We start from the raw sequence: 24,839 nt of genomic DNA, 5'->3' as shown, positions 1-24,839 counted from the left end.
CTTTTCAAGCTCGAAAATTTAAGCAACTCATTCATCGCTCTAGTGAGCCCAAACATATATATAATGAACACAAACACACTTATATATATAAATTGACATCAATGCATTATAAATATAATTGTGCCATCAAAAGCACTTGTTGAAAGGTTCTTTCTTAATTTTAGTCTTGAATTCTTTGAATATTGGTATTAGTTGTGTAAGCGTGGTGTTCTCTGATATGCACAAATAAACTGTAGCAGTTATGTTTTGACATCTCGGTCATTAGGGCTTTCTCTTCATATCATTTTAGTTTTAATATAACAGCTTTCCAGTGTATCCCTGATGCAGTGGAAAATGCACAGCGGTGATAAAGCTCTGTTACTGAATGAGCACAATTTGAAATCCAGCTCACACTAAACCTTGAAGGACAAAGATATCATTTGTGTTTTGTCTGTTAAAGGATTTATTTGTTGCGGTTGGAAGTGTGTAAAAAAGGTTTGTGAACTCTCCAAACTGACTGCAGGTAGGGCTGGGAATGGAAAGGATTAGGAATCGGATACTTGAAAAACATTTTTTAATTTTCGATTCCTTATAAACAGCTGTGGAATCGAAACTGGGTGCCGGACTAACATCTGCTCTGCTTTTGTACTCCGTATATTCTCGTAATATTAAATGATAAACTCAAGTGAGATTATTATTTATTACAACAGAAAAGTAAGTAGGTTTGGCCATAATGGCTATGAGCAATGACAAACAGTTAGAAATAGTTTACAATCTCAAATCTATTTTACATCATTGCTAAGTTTTAACATAAACAAGTAAATGCAGTTTAATGCTGACCAAGGCATTTATGAAACAAAAAGAGCGAGACAGCGCGTTTATAAAAGGTTACGGTTAAAAAAATCGAAACGTTCACGTTGCTCGTAAAAAATCTAAGAAAGCAGATATCAAATCTAGAATAGAAAATGCAAGAGAGCGTTTCAATTGAGCTTTTTAAGATGTTCATCAACAGAACATACGTAAGATTATCTCCAGTGTATATTACTTGAGCAGATGAAGTCTAGATGACCCATATCCGAATGAATGTTACAACACATGCTCAAGGCCAATCAACACGTTTTGAACGTTACACTCGTACATATTGTGCACACATCATTCAATGACAGCTTCACAAGAGCAAGCAGAAAAACGAACGAAAAAAATCTACAGAATATTCACAACATTCCTGCTCAACATGCCGAACAGTCTTTACAACTCAACATTAGAAATAAAACGGAAATCATTGAACTGACCAGCTGCGTTAAACCTTGCACCATATTTGTTAGTCCGATCCAGTGGTTCTTATGTGAGGTAGAAATAGTGTTTGGTATAAAAATCAAAAGCAAACACACCACCTCTTCACTTATTTAACAGATCGGCATCTGGCCGGTGCAGAGTGAGTCAGTCTGTGTTTCTCCAGGTTCTTGGCGATGCGAAAACTCTTGGAGCACATGCTGCACGGGTAGGGCTTGTCGTTCGAGTGAAAGCGCAGGTGAGCCTTGAGATTGTTCTTGAGACGGAAGCCTTTTCCACATTGAGTGCAGTTGTGGGGTCTCTCTCCGGTGTGGAACCTTTCGTGCCTCCTCAAGCTCTTCCGCAGAGCGAACCGTTTCTTACACCGTACACACGAGTACGGCTTTTCTCCCGTGTGGAAGCGCTCGTGTCTCCTCAAGATCTTCCTGCGCTTGAACTTTTTGCCGCAGATCTTGCAGGCCAGAGGGTGGCTGCGCGCGAGGACCCCCTGCAGACGCCAAATGCCGTTTCCGCACTCGGTGAAGCAGCACAGTCGGCGTCCGCTGTGTGCGCTTTGATGGGTTCGCAGATCTTTGTGTGTAGACGGGAAATTAGCGCTGGAAGCGTTTGTTCTTTTTACGGCTCTCGACAGCATCAGAAGATTCACGAGTTCAACGGAGCAAGGCTTTAACAGTTTGCAGTCGAAAGGCGTTTGGCTGCGCTGTAAACGCACCTTTCTCAAATTGGATGTGTGTCTGGCCTGTATGGCGCATTTATTGTTCGATCCCTGGCTGAGATGCGTGGGCTCGGCTGTGGTTTGACTGGACTGAGAAGGTTCTGCGAGGGGCGTCTCTCTGGGAGGCAAAGAACTTACATCCGTAAGCCCAAGATCCAGCTGGCCGATAGTGTCTGTGTTAAGATCTTCACTGGGAATACTGACTGCAACAGAGCTGAACGGGTCGACCTCCGGATCTACTACGGAACATGAAGACGACTCAGCAAGTCCTTGATGACCTAAACGACAACATTTCATTAAATCACGATCTACGTACAAACAATAATACACTTTTTTGTCTATTTAAAGTAGCGCTGTCAATCGGCTGAAAAAATCAATCTGATTAATCACACTTTTTTCTTTGAATAATCGTGACTAACCGTGCGATTAATCAGATTAAAATTTATGTTTTTATTACACTTTGACATTTCTAATTATTTGACATTTAATCTCCAAATAAATGTAGAAAGAACAGATATCTTTGATAAGATCATTTTATGAATGAAAGCCAACATTCTTATTAGCACGGCAACTAATGTCTCCGTTAAATTTATTCTTTTTTCTTTATTTTGACATTAATTATAGCCGCTCAACACAGTATAATTGAGAGCTCTCATATCTAACATGTAGGACATATACAGAAATTGAATGAAGTTATCAAACACTTTAAAGTATTTAATGTTAAATTCTAAATTAAATACAGAATTGAAGCTACAAAACGCACTGAATTATTCTTTTATTTTGTTCTTTGAGGAACATTAGTGACAGGAGTCACAGCAGCAGGTTTAAGAACGCCATTCCTTTAAGAGCTGCCGCTCAACACAGATCTGACACCTCTCCCATTTTCACACTCTTTGCATTCATTTAGGATTTTATTTAACACGTTGTAATTAGGGTGACCATTGCGTTGTACCGCATTTTCATCAGTCTGTTGGTTTTTAGTTTTCACATTGAAGAAACATGATCTTTAATCCGAAAAAAGCACATGAGACACTTGTTTGCATTTAACTATTTAACAGCGCTGTGTCAAAAGCCAATGCCAATGTCAAATGAGATCACACAAACGCAAATATTTTTTAAGGCCCGACTTTTGAGAAGACGGCAGTGATTTCAGTCAGCAAGAGGCGTGACGTCTGTCAGTAGATGGGGAGGCGATCCTCCATGTTAACTTCTCAAATAAAAGCTTTGAAACGGTGTTTAGGTTTTAATTAAATCGATAGTTGTAGAGGATTTTGTTATTGTTGTATGCTTATGGAAACTAATGTAAGAATATGTACTCATTTACTTCTATTAACACAAGTGTGCTGTTGGTTGTTTGCGTCTGGTCAAGTTTTGATTGATCTCTTTCATATAGCAGAAAAGCGGCCTACTTGAGGTTTTGGTAGATGTCAAAGAACAGTGTGAATGAATAGTGTCTTTTAAGAAGGGAAAATGTGCGTGGCCGTGGGGTGTGTGGATAAGAGTGAAACATAGTAGGGGGTGACGTAAACGAGACTGATGATTGGTGGAGAAAGGAGACGTAGGGGTATAAGAATGGAATGCAAAGAACTGGAGGTTGTCACTCTGTTTTGAGGCGATCATGCTTGCAAGCAATCAAATATTTTTAAAGACAAACCTTTGAAGTCTCAATCTCTCAGAAAAGTTTGTACAACAAACTTCACCCAAAAATGAAAATTCTGTTATCATGGTGAACACAAAGAAAGATATTTGGAAGAATGTTATGGAACATCATTGACTACCATAGTATGAAAAATTAAATGGTAGTCGAAGATGCTTCAGTACAGTTTGCTTTCCTACATTCTACAAAATATCTTCTTTTGTGTTCAACACAACCAAAAATATACAATATTTTTTTTCTACAATGGAAGTCCGTTCCCTGTATTCAGCAGGATCATTTATACAGGACTGAAACGGCACAAGGGTGAGTATGATGAAGGAATTTTCATTTTTGGGTGAAGTGCCTTCAATGCGTTAAATTATCTTCATTCGGGCCCTGTGCACAAATGCAGCAAATTATGATTTGAAAATATTTATTTTATTTTGTCTAGATTAGAGCATCAGAGTTTTTCTGAAGGAGGTTTTGATCAGTATACCATTCTCAAGAATTGTCCCTTGCTTCTTTAAGTCGCCTGTCCACAGGGGCGCACGAATGCCGGCGTCACCTTTTCCCAAACCAATGCCCTGAAAACAAAAAACATTACATGGTTGCACTGCAAAAAAAACTAATCCTTTTGTCTCATTTTTAAGGACAAGTATCTAAAATTTCTTAAATCAAGATACATCTAAGTTATTCTACAAAATATCTCTTTCATATCAAAGTCATTTGTACTGAGTGTAATTTATCTTACAACCACGAGTCTATAAATGTGAATAATTGATAATGATAGATCATGCTCTCTCTTTATTTTATCAGTACAAAAAAGGATTTGCTCTAAATATACCAAACTTCACATAAACCAGAAATGTAAAGAGCGCCACCTACATTGTCACTGAAGATGGAGCATGGAAGGTCGACCATACACTGCAGATCCACAGCTTCTGAAGACTGTTTGCAGAGAGTTTCAGGACGACACAAACCCTCCAATCTCTTAGACCCGTGAGGAACAACACTGTCTTTCTCACTGGACGGGCGATCATCTGAAAAACAACGCATTACAATTCAGGTTCTTATGAACACCTCAGCAAACAGTGGTCTGACATTTCATGAGTGGTCGTGAATTCATTGTTTTCCATAATTTTATTTGGATAAAATGTCTGCTCAATGCACATGCACATTTACACACCAATGTGCAAACCCAGGTGAAAAAAAGTGCACTCCTATAATCTACTAAATTAAAGTGATTCTTCACCCAAACATGAAAATCATCTCATCATTTACTCACCTTCAGGTTGTTCCAAATGTGTTCAAATGTCTTTGTTCTGATGAACACAGAGAAAGATATTTGGAAGAATGCTTTTAGCCAAACGGATCTCGACACCCATTGACTCCCATAGTAGGAAAATTACCTTTTGTTCTGATGAACACAGCGAAAGATATTGATTGATAATTTGGAAGAATGTAGGACAGCAAACAGTGACTGGGGCAATTTTGACTACCGTTGTGTTTTTTCCTACTATGGGAGTCAATATGTGTCGAGATATAAACCGTCCTTGAAGTTGTCGCTTCACAATATTCATTGTGTTTTACATAGTGAACACAAGCTGCTGCTTCCACACACAACTTTATATAACTGCTTCCAGAAACAAAACATCTATGCATCCCAGCTTTCCTGTAGCTCAGTGGTAAGAGCATTCAACGCAAGGTTGTGGGTTCGATCCCAGGGGATTGCACATACCTATGTATAAACGTATAGGATATTGCAATGTAAGTCGCTTTGGATAAAAGCGTCTGCCAAATGCATAAATGTAAATGTAATGCATGACTAACAGTTTGACATAACGTCACACTACCACTAGATGTCCCCAAGTCATCACATTATTTACATTTTCTTTCTGGTGAAATCACTTGCGTTCGTCCTCTGGTACGATCATCTTAAAATGATCTCGTAGTGTGTTATGTGACAGAAATGTCGAATATTTTCTTTATTCGATTCGATTTAAAAAAAGAGAATCTACTAAGATTCTCCTTATGTGTGTGCTGCAGGCAGATTTTATAGTCGGTCATGATATTAAGACTCCTATAATCTAAACCAGGCTTTCAAAGGATTTAAGATCATTTTAAGAAGTACTAAATATTAATTTTCATAGTATATCAAGTACAAAATTAGTTTGCAACAAAAGATCACTTTGAGAACATTATGGAAGTGCACTTTTTGAATCTCGTTAGTGAAGCGGGTGCATTAAGTGCATCATTCTGCATCCGAAATGCGCATGAGCGTAAATAAAGTAGCGCAATGCATTAAGCGCATCATTCTCTGTCCACGATGCGCATGAGTGAGTCTGTTCCACTCTGCATTGGAGACTTTTAAACTAGTATAAGAAGTATTTTACTCAAGTACAAGTATCTTTACTTTATGAAATAACATTGTAAAGCATATCATAATCCAGTACAATTTACAAATACATTTCTATATGTTTTTTTTTACCTTTAATACAGTACCTAACCACATAAATACCACTTTTCTACTTTTAAAAGTAAAAATACAAAAAAGCGGTAGATTTTAATGTACGCAAGGATTAAATGTTAAAAATAACAATTATTTACGAAATGTAGAGGAGTAAAAAGTATGATGTGCTTTATAACGTAGGGACGTATTTATTTATTTATTGAGTAAAAACACTCATTTACATTTACGCACTTCGAAAGATGCGAATTTTTACTTATTTCCCGCTGCAAGAAATACGTCATGCGAAAATATAACAATATATTGCCACCAAATAAAGTGTTTTCAAAATATTACAAACTGACATAAATGTTAAAAATATAATGGCTCTTTATAAGCACGAGCTCCGTTTGCATTAAAATCCCGATTTCTGCAAATGATCTTTCATCAAAACAGACTCCACTGTTTCGTCACTGTTAAAGATGCATTTTGAAGGACACTTCCGGTTCAGTTCGACAAATGTAGGAACACCCTCAGGCTAAATGCAAAGCTAGTGAGTCGACTGTAGTTAAGCAAACAAACATACCGTGATGTTGGGACAGCAGCGTCTCCTCCACCTGCACGCCGACGCTGCGAACCATCTTGTCGGACTTCTTGGTCGTATTCTTCAATGCATTTTGCATGTGAGCTCTGATGTCGGACACCGGCACCGCGTCTTTATTAATCGGATCTTCTCTGTTGAACGTGCAGCCATGAGTGTGCAGCGAGCGTCCCTCGAAAACTTTCGTGATCTCCACGACGGCCACCTTCACTAACACCTCCATAACGGCCGCCACCTCCGCCTGGAACCTGGACACGGACTCGCACATGTTGCTGACGGTCCGATCATGTACGATTCGAGTTAAATTGTGTAAACAGTCCGTTCGGTCGCGTATTAGGTTGTGGTCATAGCCACATGGCTAAGATGGAAGTAGTGGGCGTGTCTGCTGACATTCCATAATGACGTGAGCACGTACTACACTCACGGCGCCAAATCCCAGACGTCGCTTATCTGCTGGCCGGAAGAGACACAAACCGAGGGCTGTTTTTTAAGACTGCTTAAATGACACGTTAGATAAGATGTGCGACTGAAATGCTTGTATTGACATATTGTTATGTACCTTATTTATATTCTTCTAAACTGTGAGAGCAGCCGCGTGGCTGTGCTGTTTCCATGGCAACAGACTGTATGATAGGAAATAATAAAAGAAATTCAATGATTGCGTATTTTAGCTATGAGCTATGGGTCACTGGGCTGGTTTTGATTGACCATTGGTCTGGCACCCCTCCACGCCTGTGTTGTAGAAGTTGTGTACAACCACTTTCCAAGCTGTAAACACTGGTCCAGACCGATTTGATTTTTATTCGTTTTTTAATCTTACAATGGTTGCAGTTTCAAACTTTTGTGTTGTGTTGAAAACTGAGAAAATTCTACGTCACCCAAAGTGGTCTACAGATGTGTCACTTTGTTTACATGTTGTTATTTGTCCTGTTCCGTTGATGAACCAAAACTTACTTAAACTTAACCTAAGGCCTGTAACAAAGTGTTTTTGAGGTATTTGTTATAAGGGTCGTAAACAAATATAATCGTTTGTTTTATAATGCAATGTGTGTACACTATTTAAGGTTCAAAAACGCTGTATTTTCCACATACAGTGCAGGTTTGTATCTCCTCTTTGAAACACACAGATTTTATAACAAAGCTCATGGCTCTGAAAAGCGAGGTGTGCTATGATTGGCCAGTTAACCGATGCGTGGTGATTGGTGGGATACTGCAAGCGTGTGACGAATGTAACGCCTTGACCATATTTGGAACATCAGGTTCCTCTTCAATTGTACTGACAGGTACACCACCTTACTTGTGTATACATTTGGGGGGCCTTAGTCAAATCAGACCACCAACTGACGTAGATTTGTGGGGATGTGGTTACACAAGGTGTTTCAGGCAGGTCTGGGTAAGCATTCGCTTTTAGATAGAATGCATCTTTTTTTCAGATACTTGGGTCAATGACAAACAAGATTTTCAAGAAGAAAAAAAAAATATTTTAAGCAAAACAGTTTGAAAATGTATTTTTATGTCCAAAAAAATGTATTGTGTTGATTTATATTGGTTTTACAGCATTTTAGGGAGCATTAATTAATTATTAAACAAGATTTCTGATTTTACCACCCAGAAAATGTCAGGTGGTGCGACCATATATTAATTTAAAATAATATACATTTAGTGTATTTAGCACTGAGTATTTTTCCCCTCATATATAAGAAATTTAACATAAAATCATGCCAAAATATTTTATTAAGAATTTTATTGAGAAAATTAACATTTATTTCTCAGTTTTGTTCTCTGTTTGTATGTTCGGACGGTCGCACCACCTGACATTTTTGGTCTTTCAAACACCAAAACTCAAAAAATCTATTGAATTTCAATAAAATGAAAAGGGTTTCCTTATAAAGGACATATTGTAGATCCATTTGATATATGACATGTATTTATTCAAATTCTTTTTAGGAAAATAATGAATTTGGACACAAAAAATACATGTCACGTCATTGACCCACTTGAGTTTTAGCAATTTTGTGTGTCTAATACTTGCATGAGCAACTTATAAAACACCAAAGACACAGAAGAACACGTATTTGCGCCACATGACCCCTTTAAACAAAAGTGGATCTGGATGATTGTAGAAAAGCATTGAAATGCTATACGGCAGAATTCAGAGGACGCGCACAATCACATCATGGACACTCAATATAGATTCTGTGCTTTTGAACAATTACATAAAGGAAATTTAAGATTTTTTCATTGAATGCCAAATAGTAAATGACGTCAAGAGTCTTGATGACAACAATAAACATTATTATGTTTTTTAGCCATACTCATCTCTAAAAAGTCATTTGATCTGTCCACCTTCTGTGGATAAAATATCCAATAAAAAATGAGCACGGCCATTTATGCTTCTATCTGCATTTGATCTGTTAAAAAAAACATTTAATAACATTAATAACATCTGATTAAAAGATTCAGTATCAAATTGCTAATGAACTCAAACAGAATAGTAAAACTCTAGTCTATATTATATTAAACTGTATGGGGCGGTTTCCCGGACAGGGTTTAAACCTAGTCCCAGACTAATGTTTAAATGGTCTTAATAATTTCTTGATCGAAAACAAATTGCAATGACATATTTGAAAATATATCCGTGTGATCGTTTTGTCTCAAGATTTAAACCAGTAATGTTTTTCTGTAAATTATGTTTTAAAAAATGACTTAAATATCCTAATTTAACTAAGGCCTAGTCCTGTCTTAAATTAATCCCTACATGTCCGAGAAACTGCAACTATATGTTATACAATTAAAGCTATACTTTAGACCACTTAAAAGGGCAATCTGGAGATTTTAGCGGCATCTAGTGGTTAGGTTACGAATTAGAACCAATGGCTCACTCCACCCTTCCCCCTACCTTTCGACGGACCACGCCTTCAGGACAAACATATCGTTTTTGCTTCTTTGCTGAAGAATATTTATGAACTCAGAGCAGTTTGTTCATTTAGGGCCACTGTAGAAACAACATGGCGAACTCCTTGTAAGAGGACCCGCGCTGTATATAGAGAGAAAAACCTCATTATAAGATAATAAATACATAACGCTTCATTATGTAAGGTCTGAACACATAGTTATATGTGTTATGTTTCTGTCAGTAGATCCTCCTAAAAATTTCACACATCTCCTTTAATTCCAATCTCTTGTTTTATTTAAAGACTTAAAACCAAGTTGTCTTCATAAAAAAATGTCAATGCTTTTCTTTTCAGTAGAAAACACGTGATTTACTGTACTTTTTAGACACAAAAGGAAGGCTGGACAATCCTTTTCTGTCTAAAGTCATAGAGTCACATTCTGACTTTACAAAGGAAGAAGGTTTTGACCAATGACCTTGAGGAAAAGCCTGCTTAGCACCTTTAGGTCCTATCACAATGGGACAAACAATCCATCCACATATTAGTACAAATAAACATTGAGACACTAACACCAAATTTAACGGATGGATTTACACTTAAATAATATTGCTGCCCCCTCAGACAAACTGACATGTTTTGATTTTACGTGCTTGAAAGCAAGGCCCATTTCCAGGTGAATTTGTGCTGTACTTACGTGCCAATTACAGTCGGTTCCCACAAAAGAGAAAAAGGAAATTAAATGAAAGGAAAGCGATACAAATCTAGTATGATTTTACTTTTAGAGATGTTTGAAAATCTGAAGAGAACGTAGCATTTTGATAAAATTCGAGGTCAATGGGAAAGATAATGATGTCGGGGGAGCACAGTTTGCTAGTGAACAGATCATTGTGTACCAGGAGACAGTGACAGTAATAATGTTTTTAACTTTGTGACAAATAACAAAGGAATTTTGATGACGTTGATGAACAGTGCAAATACAAAAACTTAGACTAGATTTGGACGATACATTGTGACTTGTGCGATGGATAGAGTTTAATAATCGTCGTCGTCATCATCATCATCATCGTCGTCATCGTCGTCGTCATCATCGTCGTCGTCATCATCATCGTCGTCATCATCGTCATCATCGTCGTCGTCGTCATCATCGTCGTCGTCGTCATCGTCGTCGTCATCATCGTCGTCATCATCGTCGTCATCATCGTCGTCGTCATCATCGTCGTCGTCGTCATCGTCGTCGTCATCATCATCGTCGTCATCATCATCATCGTCATCATCATCATCGTCATCATCATCAGGGTCAATTTTGTCCTCTAGCACATCCTCCAGCCAATCCTCAAGCTCTTTTGCTGTGGGCATGTCATCGTCATCATCCATCTCCAGCCAGATACTCTCAGCCTGAATAAGATGGAACAGCTCAAATCAACAATCCCAAAAAGTGACAAAAATCTCTCTGTGCTAAACACCAGAACAGTCGCCTGAAAAACTCACATCATCAACCTCCACGACGCCGATCTGAGGGGAGGACAGGTCGATGTCAAAGGTCTTCTCCCAGTAGGGCACAAGCTGTAGGTCACAGTTACATTCTCATCACTACTCAGTCTTGTGAACGCATTCGATGTGCATTTTTATGAAAAGGGTCTGTATAGTGATGAAAAGCAAGGTCATACCAGTGGGAAGTCATCAGGGTCGATCCAGACGATGCTCAGGTCAGGATTGTCCGTGTTATCTTCTGCCACTTCCTTCACAATATCAAGAAATTCATAGCCATCTGAAAGAAGCCCAGGAACATGTCAGATAGGCAAAAAGAGAGAATAAAGTTGCTTTAGAATAAAATAGGCCTAAATTAAATGTCACTTTCATTCAATGAATAATTGAAGAAGTTACCTGGGTCACCCTCCTCAGCGAAAACAATGATGTGCTCGCCATCAAGAGCGTCCTCCTGTGAGAAGATGATGGTTCAAGTATAAATTCTTCTGCTCTACTGTCAGCATAATAATTGTGCACATCAAATCGTTTAAATCATACAAAGTTCATATATTGTATTTTTTGACAAATATTTGACAACTATTTAAATAATGTGTGTGCTCCACGTATTAAGTAACTGTCACAATTTGTGTTTTTTAATTTCTATTAATAAAAGTGTCAATTTAAATATTGTCATATCCGATAACCATGACAGGCGACGCACATCTTTCATTCTGTGGTTGGCAGTGCATTATAATGACCACCGCTGGTGACTGGTACTTGCTTTAATAACATGAAGTGAGCATGTAATCTGTAGAAGAACATCTTACCCAAATCTCATACATGTTGTGTGGCATCATTTTCCTCAGTGTGGGCCTGCGAAGAGTCTTTCATTAAAAAAACATTCTTGCTTTTATTTTCAGTTCTTTAAAAGCATTTAGTGTTAAAGGAGTAAACACACCTGTCATTGTCCTCAATGAATTCAACAAGTTCTTCCTCGCTGTAAGGTTTACCAGGGATGACGATGGGATTGTCCATGAAGGGCTCGTAAAAGTCTACTTCATTCAACTTCAAGTCTAGACTCTTAGCAACCTGCAAACAGAGGTCAGATCTGGTTTAGAGTGTTTAGGGTGTTTTTGCTTTTGATCACCGAAGAGAAGAAACACTTAACAATGTACAAACACATTGGGTTTTCATGGTTTATGTCGAATTTCCATGGATGTAATGACTTTTATACTTTTATCTACCATAAACCTAAACCTCTCAGTAAACCTCTTGCATTATTACATTTTGAAGAAATAATAATAGATTAGTATGATTTGTGTTGCTATCCCCACAAGGTGACCACATACACAGTTACAGACCATTCCATATATTCATGTCAAATCAGCATTTCTAGATATACTGTGTGGTCAGTCCAGTGTCTGTTGAATTTCAACAAAATCGAAGCTCGGGAGTGACATGAAGTCATCCAACAGCAATGTGAATGTTTGACAGCATGACAAGCCTCATGAAAACTCTGATAAAAATCAAGGTAAACATATACAAAATAATTATTGAACTTCTCCTAAATACATGTAGAAAATGACTATTGTATTGCTTATAAGTGAATATGAACTTGTTTTCTTTGCCGTATTTGAGGTCTGAAAAAACAGAGAGCATCTTTTATACTTTTTTATACTTCATTTTCTGCAAATATAAGCAAATAGAAACAATATTTGTTTTTGAAATTTGGTAAAAATATTGTTAATACTTCACAGAATGAATGAAAAATAATGAATTTAAACCTAAACACTCACAAATTTTAAAATCAGAAAAACGGTCTCTCAAATGGTCTCTTTTGCCTACTCATGGAGAGTTCAGATGCAAAACCCTCCAAAAGCCACCGTGTGGCCACCAAGTGAATGCTCTCCACACATAGGGTATATAACTCAAATAATTTTGCTTTAATAACCAAATATCTGATATTAATAAGAGTAAGTTTCAATGGTACTTTATATATATAATGCTCAAATGAACAAACAATACTACAATGGCATAGTACCACAGGTCAAACGCAAGATCTTCCTAGTCAAATAAATCTTTGGTGTAATACATGTGTGTAAATGCAGAGAATTTCTTTACCTTTGGACTAAAGGTGGCAAAGAACTTGATGTGTGGGTGAAACTCCTCAGCTGCATCGTCAAATGCATGATAGTCTAAAACCACGAAAGCATCAGTGAACTTCTCAAACTGCCAAACTACATTCTCAACATTCCACTTATTTCTGTTATATAAGAGACTGGCCCATGGTGGTGCTTACGTTCAGATTTCTCGCTCTTGAAGAAGCCCACCAGCTTGATGTCTTCCTCAATATTATGGAAACCTCTCAACTCACGCATGTTATCAATAATCTCCACTGGATCCTCAATCACCTGAGGAAAAAGTCAAACAAGTATACATATACTCAACAAGAATTAAGGAAGCACTTGAAATGAATGCAAAGGATTCAAGAATTATTGGTGTGAGAAGATTGAATAGCCCCTTCAAGCCCCAGGAATGAATGAGTCTTCATTTCTCACGCACATCATAGATGAACTCCACCAGTGTGTCTGCAGCAAGCTCTCCATCATACTCAATGACCTCATCCTCAAGGAAAATGTAGATACTGTCAGCTTCTTCCAGACCTGAACAGCACAAACATGCAATGAGACAACAGGTGGAAATATGCACCAGCAGAGCTCATGGATATTTTTGCATTGACTTCATTCATTTTGACAAGTATGCTAACTAATTTGTATCTAGAAAGCAAGAAGTTATCAGGAAATTGGGGAAACAAGTTTTAAACAAATAGTTCACAAACAGCATGGTTTGAAGTGTTTTGATCGCCCCCTGGTGGCTGGTTGCAGTTCATGAACCCCCTCCCTGCATTAATGTATGTTTAATTGTTTGTTTTTGTAATAAATTGGTTTCAGTTATAAGATGTTATCAAAGGGGTATGTGACGTGATTTGTTAATTTGCGATTAAGTCATTGGGGAAATCGGGCAGGACTCGTTGTAATGTGACTTGATCCGTAATGTCAATTTTTTTACGGTCTATGCCCTGCTAGCACGCGTACGTCTGCAAGACATCTGCTAAAACATTTTCTTAAGATCTCCAGACATTTTACAGACGTACTTGTGCTATACAAACATAATCCACTGCACAAAATACATTGTGGTTGGTACAAGCCATGTTTCTTTTTCTAACAAAAATTTGTGTAATAAAAAGCATCGTGTGCCACAAGTTTTGTTCATGATTTTTAAAGATGAGAACATGACAACGTGACACCAGCCTATATATTTTGTTAAAGCTTCTACCAAAGAACAAATTTTGTCATCAATAACAAATTATCTGAAGCTGTGTGTGGCATTTGTAAATTGTCCATGACCAGATCTGAACTGGGTTGGGGTGTAACTGAACATGTAATGGGATTACAGTAATCAGGATACAAAAATGTGGTAACTGTAATCCGTTACAATTGCACGAAAAAACAAAATAATCAGATTACGATTAGTAAAAAATTATATAACTATCAGGATTACAATTGTTTTAAATCAAATTGTTTTAAAATGTGGAATTGTAAGGTGTATTTGTGCTGTGCAACCAACTTCTATACAATTTCATGTAGTTCTCATCTTGTTTTATGTACACAGGCTACATGACGTTTATAATGTTATTGTGTTAATAATCATGATTACAATATCAAAAATCAACAATAATGTTCAATTATAATCTTCCAGTTTTTTTATTATATCTATTTCATCTGAAATTTTGCGTTGATCCTCCTCAAGATATTTCTGATGCTGCCTTGCTTCTATGTAAACAAAAATACATTTTTAAATAATTGTATTTGTATATGAGTAATCCAAAAGCAATCGGACTACGTTACTCTTATATTGTGATGCTTTGATTACGTTACTGATTACATTTTGCATAAAGTCATTCTATCTGTACCGGAATACATTTTTAAAGTAACCCTCCCAATCCAGGCTGTGACCCATGTTTGGGTCGTGACCCGCCTGCTTGAGAAAGGTCATTGGTGTGTTCGTATATGCACATACCAAGTTTCTTGGCGACAGCACTGTCTTTCTTTTCATCGAGCAGGCCAACTCCAATGTCCTCATCGTCTAGGTCCTCCAGGACTTGAGCAGCAAGCTGTGTGACAAAACACACTGTATTTAATGTCAATGCCCTATTTTAACTAAATGCTGTGTTCTGTCTGTGTGAACATGCCCAACTTAACCAGATTGAACTTCTATTGGTTTGGTTGGGACAGCCATTATGTATTATATCAGTAGATGGATTTAGGGTGTTAACCTCAAGGTCAGTCAGCACATTTATTTTTCTGCCCATAAAAAGATACTTCAGGGTCTGCTGTAAGAACTGTAGTTGGTTTCCTCCGCAGTCTTACATCCATAAAAGCCGTCATCAAGAACGCTGCTACTGCACTTTCTAAATCGGTGTGAAACCTGACCCAGATGACGGACAGCTGCCTCCACCAATCACAGCGCTGCGCATGAAAGCGGTTGGCATGGAGAACTGGTGGAGAACACGGTTGCTGACAGGTGCACACATGCCTGGAGACCGTTGACTGTTGACACTACACGATTTCCATAAACAAGAATTTTTTAACAGTTTTTTTAACTAGTCTTTCCGTTCTTGTTTTGCTTTTCAACAATTATTTTAGCCTTTTATAATTTATTATAGCCTAATAATGCAATTCTAGAACTCTAGAAATTCTAGAAATGTCTGAATGTTGTTTGGAAAGTTTAAGCTCTTTTATGAAAAGATATGTATGGTCAGTTAAATCATTGTTGTGTTGTTTCTCAATGACTTTTTGTTTGATGTTGATCACACTCGATTATAACAATTTTCAGCGTGTCTGTGTAACAGACGTCTGCTAAATGACTTAATCTAAATGTAATGACTAAATGTAACGGCGGCAATATTTAAGTGATGCTTCTTGTGTTTGTTGTGTGGGTGAAACTGCAATAACAGCCAGAATCCTCCTCAACTTTCCTTCATACACCTATTTCAGGGATTTCTTCTCGGCTCTGACGGGTAAATAAGAGCAATACAGGCTGTGTCTGGCGTGGGTGATATCTATGATATCCGTCTGTTAAACAAATCTGAAGCTAAACTCAGCTTAAAGGCCTATAGCCAAATAAACCGCAGCTATATAAGGTAACCAGAAAGAAGCCATGAGTCAACAAGAGAGGATGTTTGCGATGAAGCCAAGGTGGAGGGTTTGCGGTACGACAAATCAAAGTCGAGAAGATGGAGGGAAGATCTGATCCGATACACAACCACTGAGAAATAAGACCTCCGGGCCTCCCTCCATTGCATGATATTTAAAGGGAAAGCTCACTGAAAAATGAAAATTCAGGGGTTGTTTGACTGCCGACATTCTTCAAAATATCTTCTTTTGTCTAACAGTTTTGCAATGGCAATGCAGACCAGCAAAAGTCGACCTTCAGATCCAGGGGTTACATTAAAGCCACACCCACCAACAGCCCTCTGAGAAGCTACGTTTATATAAAAGATGCAATTATTTTTTATGATTTTCTTGGCTTCATAATGGCACAGTATTCATAATAATAACAATGCTCACTTACAGACCCCTCGAGTTATTTTTGTGCAGAATCGATATTTGTTCTTTCATATTTGAACTAGTAACCACATACCGGCATGTGTAAATGACACTATACAGTGTGTTTCTATATGGGCAGAAAGGGGATCTCGTGTTATGGAGTATTACAGCAGTCTCAGCTATGACAGCACAGGACTCTATTATTAGTGCTACAGCACAGACCGACCAGGACTATTTTGGCATGGTGCTGATGACGTTCAGTTCCTGGGATCCGCTGACAGGTACAGTAATGCACCCAGAGCTCCGTCTTCTCAGTCGACACTGCAGATTTCAGGACGAAATCTTACACTGGTACTCCTCATCTGTGCCAAGAGCCGCTAGCGCACAATAAACTGTTGTTATAGTTAGTGGAGTCAGCGGCAATCTGTTACTAAGACACGTACACGTACACAACAAACCTCACACAACCATTGATCCATTCTGAACTACTAATACGTTTGTTCACAATACAAATTAAGGATTGTCCTATTTTATACAGCATTGCTTGATTGCTTTCCTAAGAATTGGACCTTAGAACTCATCCTAAAATGTTAATTTTTGAATCCTAGCATACATCTCAGGAATAAAGGTAAGACAAAATAAAAGTCACCACAACTAAACGTCAAAGGCCCCAATTCAGGCCCCTGTAATACAAGTACAGCTCCTATATAGCGAAATCTCCAATACGTTTTGATAGGTGACATTTACGTAATATATTTCTAACCAAAAATCAAATATGATAAGATTATTAGAAACTGTCTCGAATCATGTTCCTTAACAAGACACTGAACGCATTACAACCTGGTGTGACGCAACAGGAAAAACCCATTAAGAACACGGCATTCGTCGTGTCGCATCGCGATGTGTGTGGACAATAATAAGCTATTAAAGCAATAAACTACACATATGGATTGACCGTTTTATAAAAGCAATAAACCCCCTGAAAAAGTAGATTACAAGTCTATTTTATAACAACTAAAGCCGCGGTCACACTTGACTTTTCCCTACATTTACTTTCATTCATATGCATGCGAATGCGACCGACCGATAATTTGCATTTCGCTGTGTAGCAAAGTTCAAGTTTGTTGAACTCTGACGAATTTGTGTCACATGAGTGCGTGAGACCAATAGAAGATCAAACCGTAACAGCGTAACCTCTCGGTACAGGAATGTAAAAAATCGCGCTCGTCCCTTTTTTTTATCACTAACTGAATGATCTTCACTTGTTGTTAGGCACGACACAAAGCATAGCAAGTTTTCAAAAATCAAAACAAAGCAAATATGTGATACTTAGACTATGTAATGGGGTCAGGAGTTATAAATCAGGGTATTTTTTAACGGTTTAGAACTCGGCTCAACCAATCAGAATCAAGGACCAGAACTGACCATTTCATAAATCGTCTTTTGTCGCATCATTCCGCTACTGTACAGTAAAAAAAACGACCTGGACGTATCGCGTAATATTTCTGTGCTCGATACACCCCGCCAGGGTACGCATAGGTTTTGTGAAGATTTTTTCGGGCATAAAATTCCGTAACATTTCAAGAGCACGCCCGTAAATGTGCCTCGTTCTTTGAACTGAAGTTCAGCTGTGTTTGTTTGTTCAATGCATTTCGTGAGGACTGTTATACAAACGACCGTTTTTGGAAATAATCAAACAGCTGTATCTATCTTTTATTAATATGATCAAACAAGAAGACTCCATAGTATACAACACTACTCTATATGTACTCAAGATTTCTTATGAGGTTGGCAGAAACTGCATGTGTTACATATTTAAAGGGTATACTATAATAAGGGTTGTCTATGATGACCAAGTACTGTTTGATTACAAGCATTCTTCTGAATATCTTTCAGAGGTTTGCACTGTAACACTGTGACAGCGTGATGTTTGTAACCTTCTGACCAGTGCAATGAACTGCATATCAAGAGACACATTTTAATGTGCTGGATAGGAGTAGCTTGTGGCACTGTACAGCTGGCATGTTTGTTGATAGTTTCCTAATAGTTTTTCTCTTGCACAATTGAAAAAATCTTCTTCACACAAGCCCTTTAATCCATTACTGTAAATAAATCTATTCCCATTTAGGATTTGTTTCTACAACATGCTCTTGTTGTGTATTATTTTACTATAGCTGTGTACTGATAATAGGAAATGCTAATTTGTCGTCTCCTCACTAGGTCTTTCCAGCACCCGTCTGTATTTTTAAGCTCCTGGAATGTGTTATATATCATCAGAGGCCAGCAGCTGAGGTCTTATGTGATTTACTACATGTACAATGTACAGTGTGATGCACACAGCTGTCCCAAGACCATACCACCACACCGCTTGTTTTAGGGTCAACAGGATTTCACCCAGAATTAAATCTTCTAGGTCAATATCGATTTTGGTCTTTCATATTGTCATATTGTAAGATTAGGTTTAGGCCACGGTGTCACACATTTACATGCGTTGCAAATTAGCTTGTCTATGTTTATTGAATCTGTCCCTATAGAAACATAATATAATCAGTGTTGGGTGTAACAAGTTACTAAGTAATTAGTTACTGTAATTTAATTACTTTCCCCTTGAAAAAGTAAAGTAAGGGATTACTCTAATTTTCTGTAATTTAATTACAGTTACTTCTGATGTAATTCAACTAGATACTGTGTAATGTAATATATTCAATGTGGAAATTTCATCAAAATTATAAATCCGACTTTAAAAATGTATCCTTCTCACATTTGTATACTTTGGTCAGTTAATAAGAATAATTGATGTAGTTTTTTATTATTTATTTGAACGAATTAAACAAGACGTATCTTGTCTATCCTCAAATCAATTCTAATCAAAGTTGATATAGGAGAAAGTAATTAGTAATAAATAATTTAATACTTTTTGGAGAGAGTAATTTGTACGGTAATCAAATCACACACTATTGAATATGTCATTAGTAACTAGTAATTAATTACTTTTTCACGTTTACATTTAAACATTTGGCAGACGCTTTTATCCAAAGTGACTTACATTGCTTTATCCTATACATTTTACATAGGTATTTACAATCCCCTGGGATCAAACCCACAACCTTGCGTTGTTAACGCAACGCTCTTAGCACTGAGCTACAGGAAAGCTTTTCACAGTAACTTACCCAACACTGAATATAATATAGTTATTGAACAGGCAGATGCCTTTATCAGGTGACTTACAATGTTTCAAGCTATGCATTTTATCATTATGTGTTCTTTAAACCCACAACCTGCGCGCTGATAACACAATACTCTATCATTGATCTATAGGCGTTTGTACCATTCTTGCCAATAAATAATTCCCTTTAGCTTTTATCGCTGTGTTCCTGTAGCTCAACTAGTATACTAGGTATATTAGGTATGTTTTGAAGCATACTCTGATAGCACACTCCATCTGGCTTACGTCTATTTAACGTCTAAATTTACATATGCATCTGTTATCTCAGAAAAGAGCAGGTTTCCATTTATTCTAAATCATAAACATCTTATAGATGTCTGTATGACGTCTGACAGCAGACGTCTCCGAGACATATTGCAGATGAGCAAAGTATGTATTGAAGATATTTTTCAGACTCAAATGCAGACGTCAAATAGACATAAGCCAGATTTACTATATGTGTTCTATCAGGGTAATAGCTGGGTATAGCTGGTTTAAGCTGATCATGTAACTAGCTCAACCGTACTATGGTTCAAGACATACATTACCAGCATATGCTGCTTTTGTTCAACAGGGAGTGTTGCATTAGTAGTGCAAAAGGTTGCGGGTTGGATGCCCAGGATACAAACACACAACTAAAATTAATGCACTGAAAGTTGCTTTAGATATACATTATGTCACCCAAACATGTAAGTGTTAGCACACCGATATCTTTAACAGGGATGTTGTTCCTGTACCAACAAAAAATGCTGATCCAGAAACACTTCTTAGTTGGTAAACTTCTCTTGAATTAAGAGTGCATGTTAAACTAGAAGAAATAATAAAATAGGCATAAATAGATGTCCATATTTGAGAGAATACAAAGCTTGCAAGAAAATGCAAGAAAATGCAAGAAATTCATGAACATATCAACTGCATAGACAGTTTCAAGTTAGCTTCAGTCTGACTAGTGGCTAATAATATAACTTTTTATATTTTATTTAATTTACTGTATATTCATGTATTTCATTATCTTATTGTATGTTAATTGTATTCAATAAGCGATTTGTTGAATTTTGTTATATGTTCATTTTCTGAATAAGCAATTTGTTAAATGGGTGACGTCATGTAACTTTATTGAGACATTGACATCTAGAGGTTGAGCTGGGTCTCGCAGTCTAAATTCAAAATATTAAACAAGTTTAGCCAAGGAACTGTTCTACACGATTTCTTTTTGTCATCAGAAATTATCTGTTGGCGCTTTGCGAATGTGTAGCGGAAGTTACGTTCTGGCCAAAAAAGCATGAATGCGCAGTAATGTTTGTTTATATTGTTGCTTTGAAATCATCTATATTTAGAGATACCTTGATGATGTTGTTGATGGTGTTGTCCTCACAGTACAATAGTGGCAAACTTTTGATATGGAGCTGAATGGCATTATTTCTACCAGCGGTGCATTAAACTCGCAGTGAATTCGTTGCGATTGAATTGAAGGGACCTGCAGCGATGTGAATTCTCTGGAGTGGAAAGAGCTCGAAGGCCAGTCTCAAAATTGAAAAATCGACTCCTAGCCAACACTTCCAGCTTATGTGCACGGTGTAAATTTACTGCTAAGTACATCAGCACTTTTCTGAACATAGATGCCAGAGTCCACAGTGTTCACATGACTGCCGAGCCATGACAGGCTCCACATTCCCTTACTCTGACAGAACACTTCACATGCAGAGTAAAACTAGACCACAGAATTTTTTTTGTTAATTCATATTAATTTTCTCTTTGCCAAGGTTAAATGAGTTGAGCTGCAGTCCCCCACATTTTAAAATAGACCGATCAAACACTTGATGAAGATTAACAGGATTATTTTCAAAACAACCTTTCATTAACCATTAGAGCAAAACTATCAGGTACCGGAAGTATAATTCTACCGTCTATAAATAACTGACCAGATACTCCCATTGAGATGAACTTGCTTGTCAGCTCATTACAGGCTTCATTCCCAAGCAGTATTACATTCACCTATTGGCTAAATATTACGTTCAACAGATAGGTTTGGAGTTATTATTTTAAAATTAGGATTGAAATGTAACATTTGACTTCAGTTTAGTCTTTACAATCGGCACACTCTAAAAAAATATGTAAAATAGGGCACAGTATACTGTATTTATATGAAGGAGTTTTCCGTATTCCTTTTTACAGTTGTTTTACCCGTATTTTACATTTTGCACCACATTAAATTGCATTTTTAGCTTTAATGGAAATGTCCATAAAATAAAGAAAAATGTACTGGTAATTTTTTGCGAGAAAGTTACCTGTTATTTTACTGGATTCTGTTACAGTTGTATACCGTAATTTAAATGTACAAACAGGGGGCATTTTGAAATGGCACATTTTCCTTGTGTAAACTAAATAATGTTGAAATGAAGTCATTTCAAGTATGATTTGAATCCACCAAAAGCAAATTAAAATACATATCGAAGTGAAAGATATCCGTGGCCCGCCACTGCCTCTCACTCTGTATGTATTCATGTATTAGTTCTTTGTGTGTGTTTGTTCATGTGAAGTTGTGTTTGACTCAGTAAAGCAGTGCTGTCTTATACTCAACGTCAGCAAACCATCAGGGTATCATAATACTCTGATGCTTCAGACCAATTAAAGTCATCTCATCCAATCACTGTAAAAAATCCTGTAAATAAATGGTCATTTTACCTTAGTTATTTCTGCTGTAAAATTACAGGTTTGTCATGTGTTTTTCTTGTAAATTTGCAGTCTTTTTCTGTAATTCAACATTATTTTACCTTTGAGAAATCTGTAAAAAAACACTAAAATTCTGTACAATTAATTGTTTTTAAAGTATACTTGAAAATCTGTAAAAAACGGTGTAACTTTTTACAGTGTAGAAAAACGAAAACTAACAAATGACAACATTTAACCAAACAAAACTAAATATTTTAGAGACAACACCAAGCAAATCACAGTAACAGACAGAGTATATCTTCACTGAACATGAATTATTTGTCATATAGCCTAAGAATTAAATACAGGTCTTTCTATGCATCTGTTTTGATCATCATATGCTTGCCAAACTAAGTTTTTGTCTTTATCTTATACAAATCTAAAGCTAAACTAAGACAGGACAGCCATACACGGCAACCCTAAACACTTAAGTAGTGTTGAAGTCAATGAGATAACTGTGTTTTGTTGTGTACAAGAAAGTTACTTTGAGTTTAATATTCTGTTCTTATTGAAATATTGCCTGCAAATCGACATCATGCAATCTCAATGAAATCTGGTAACAGGTAACAACGATATCTAAGGTAACATCCCACCCATCCCGCTCTTACTCATGAATGCATGAAACTTCACTAATTTTGAGTTTTTCAAGTAAATCAAGACTTCATATTTGAAATTCCTGTAGGCCTCACAGACACCCATTGGACGTACATAGACATCTGCGGTTCACAATGATCTACAGTAACACCAGGCCTAGGTGCAACCATTGACCAACCGTCCCCTTTCCCCCAACATCCACCAATTCTTAGTCAAACCCACCTCAAGGCCAAGCTCCTCAATCTGAAACTGTTTCTGGGCGGCTTTGCTGGATCCCACGTGCTCATGATAGTACACCACCATCACGTCATATTTCTTCATCACAGACTTGTAATTCTTGGCGTTAAGGTCGTGAACGCGGTCCTTTCCATCGTATTCGGGAAAGTCCATACCTTTCTGCCCCCATGACAGTTGCCCGAAGGTCAGAAGGAACCCGAGGAACACAAGGTTCCACTTCATGATTCAGTTCTCAAGTAGTTGTCTGTAACTCCAACTTAACTAACTACTTCATACAATTCAATCAGAAAGGACCTGTGATCCCCGCCACCCAGAACAGACAAGACCAAGTCCTGAGGCCCCTGTATGATACCCCTACACGCGGCTAAAAGAGAAGAGTAACAGGGTCAGGGGACATTTAGGGGGTGGGATTAGGTGCATTGGAGAGAGAGAGAGAGAGCGAGAGAGAGAGAGAAACTAAGATAGATCGAACACAAGATAGGACTGGGTTGCTAAAAAAGAGAGTGAGCAATTTCTTGTATGTCCAAGTGTCAAGTGGGCAAGCCAGACATGGGAGGACAAGTGAAACCTACCAACCTACTACTTAACAGAGAAACAGGTAAAGGAAAGTGTACGTGAAAAAAAACAGCAACAACATTTGATACTTGTGAAGGTTTCAGAACACACAACAAGACCTGAGGATTCTCTCCCATTTTAAGATTGACAGAGTTCAGGTCTTGGCTAAAAATACAAGACGTAGACGGACATGCAGGGTGGCGTTAGGGAACGGGTGTCTTGGCTCGTCTCTGGTGTTAAAATGTGGCACTAGGTCACTCCAGGACAAGATGGAGAGACGAGGCTGGTGCGCCTCCTTGGGTTTCACAGATGTCAGTTTGCTCGGCCGATCCGTTCTGAACGGCACTTCAGTCTAGAGACCATGAGAAAGAGACACCCAAGATACGTGACCCAAACACGTTCATGCTTATGTGTGTTCCTGAGCATGGGAAAATTGCTTTTATGGTCTACATGCTTAAAATGTTGTGAGGGCACTGTAGCGTGTGTATATGTGCAGACTAAAGATCTGTGTGTGGTTGCTAAATACCTGAAGAGTACTTTACAAATTGAAAGGCGAGAAGCGAGTTATTAATAAAAATCTGTAATATGATCTCACATGTTCTCTTTCACCTCTTTATTTAGTGACGCTGTAGAGTTAATGCCTATTTAGTTGCCAGCTGGTGTTTAATGATAAAGCAAAGCTCTGCGTGTGTGTGTGTGTGTGTGTGTGTTTGTTAGAGAGAGAAAGATGATGTGATGAAAAGGTCGCAAGTTGAAGAGATGTAATTGCACATCCAGTGTTGACTCCATGATGCCACACAAACATCTGCCAGATGTCTATTGGATGTCTGCATTTGCATCTGCAATAAAACTACAGCTCATACACATAAAAACATGATAATAATTAAAAACAGACT

At 37.6% G+C, this 24,839-nt stretch overlaps 2 protein-coding genes across 2 annotated transcripts; both read right to left on the bottom strand.

Moving 5' to 3' along the window:
• Positions 1–536: 536 nt before the first annotated feature.
• Positions 537–7,431, bottom strand: si:rp71-1g18.1 (uncharacterized protein LOC559922 homolog). Its single transcript, XM_056742590.1, has 4 exons — positions 6,656–7,431; positions 4,509–4,663; positions 4,120–4,207; positions 537–2,265 (listed from the first exon to the last, which is right to left on the bottom strand). The coding sequence occupies exons 1-4, from the start codon at positions 6,936–6,938 to the stop codon at positions 1,382–1,384; spliced, it is 1,410 nt and encodes a 469-aa protein (XP_056598568.1). The 5' UTR covers positions 6,939–7,431; the 3' UTR covers positions 537–1,381.
• Positions 7,432–9,837: 2,406 nt separating this feature from the next.
• On the bottom strand, positions 9,838–24,098 carry casq1a (calsequestrin 1a). The gene is made up of 11 exons (XM_056742591.1): positions 23,374–24,098; positions 15,112–15,205; positions 13,594–13,694; positions 13,331–13,442; positions 13,153–13,226; positions 11,990–12,120; positions 11,859–11,904; positions 11,449–11,503; positions 11,232–11,332; positions 11,053–11,127; positions 9,838–10,959 (listed from the first exon to the last, which is right to left on the bottom strand). Exons 1-11 carry the CDS (start codon positions 23,608–23,610, stop codon positions 10,597–10,599), a joined length of 1,389 nt encoding a protein of 462 aa, XP_056598569.1. The 5' UTR covers positions 23,611–24,098; the 3' UTR covers positions 9,838–10,596.
• Between the last annotated feature and the right edge of the window lie 741 nt (positions 24,099–24,839).

This window comes from Triplophysa dalaica, chromosome 3 (assembly GCF_015846415.1).
Source record: "Triplophysa dalaica isolate WHDGS20190420 chromosome 3, ASM1584641v1, whole genome shotgun sequence".
NCBI classification, from domain to species: Eukaryota; Metazoa; Chordata; class Actinopteri; order Cypriniformes; family Nemacheilidae; genus Triplophysa; species Triplophysa dalaica.
Note: the sequence above shows the minus strand (reverse complement) of the source record. Positions and strands in the feature narration are given on the sequence as shown.

Excerpts from the sequence above, each read along its gene's own strand:
- si:rp71-1g18.1 (XM_056742590.1), bottom strand. The coding sequence starts at position 6,938 with ATGTGCGAGTCCGTGTCCAGGTTCCAGGCGGAGGTGGCGGCCGTTATG. Across the intron at positions 4,664-6,655 it reads GCTGCTGTCCCAACATCACG|ATGATCGCCCGTCCAGTGAG; the intron begins GTATGTTTGTTT and ends GTTGTTTTTCAG. Across the intron at positions 4,208-4,508 it reads GCTCCATCTTCAGTGACAAT|GGCATTGGTTTGGGAAAAGG; the intron begins GTAGGTGGCGCT and ends TTTTGTTTTCAG.
- casq1a (XM_056742591.1), bottom strand. The coding sequence starts at position 23,610 with ATGAAGTGGAACCTTGTGTTCCTCGGGTTCCTTCTGACCTTCGGGCAA. Across the intron at positions 13,443-13,593 it reads TGGTGGAGTTCATCTATGAT|GTGATTGAGGATCCAGTGGA; the intron begins GTGCGTGAGAAA and ends CTTTTTCCTCAG. Across the intron at positions 12,121-13,152 it reads TTGCCACCTTTAGTCCAAAG|GTTGCTAAGAGTCTAGACTT; the intron begins GTAAAGAAATTC and ends CTCTGTTTGCAG.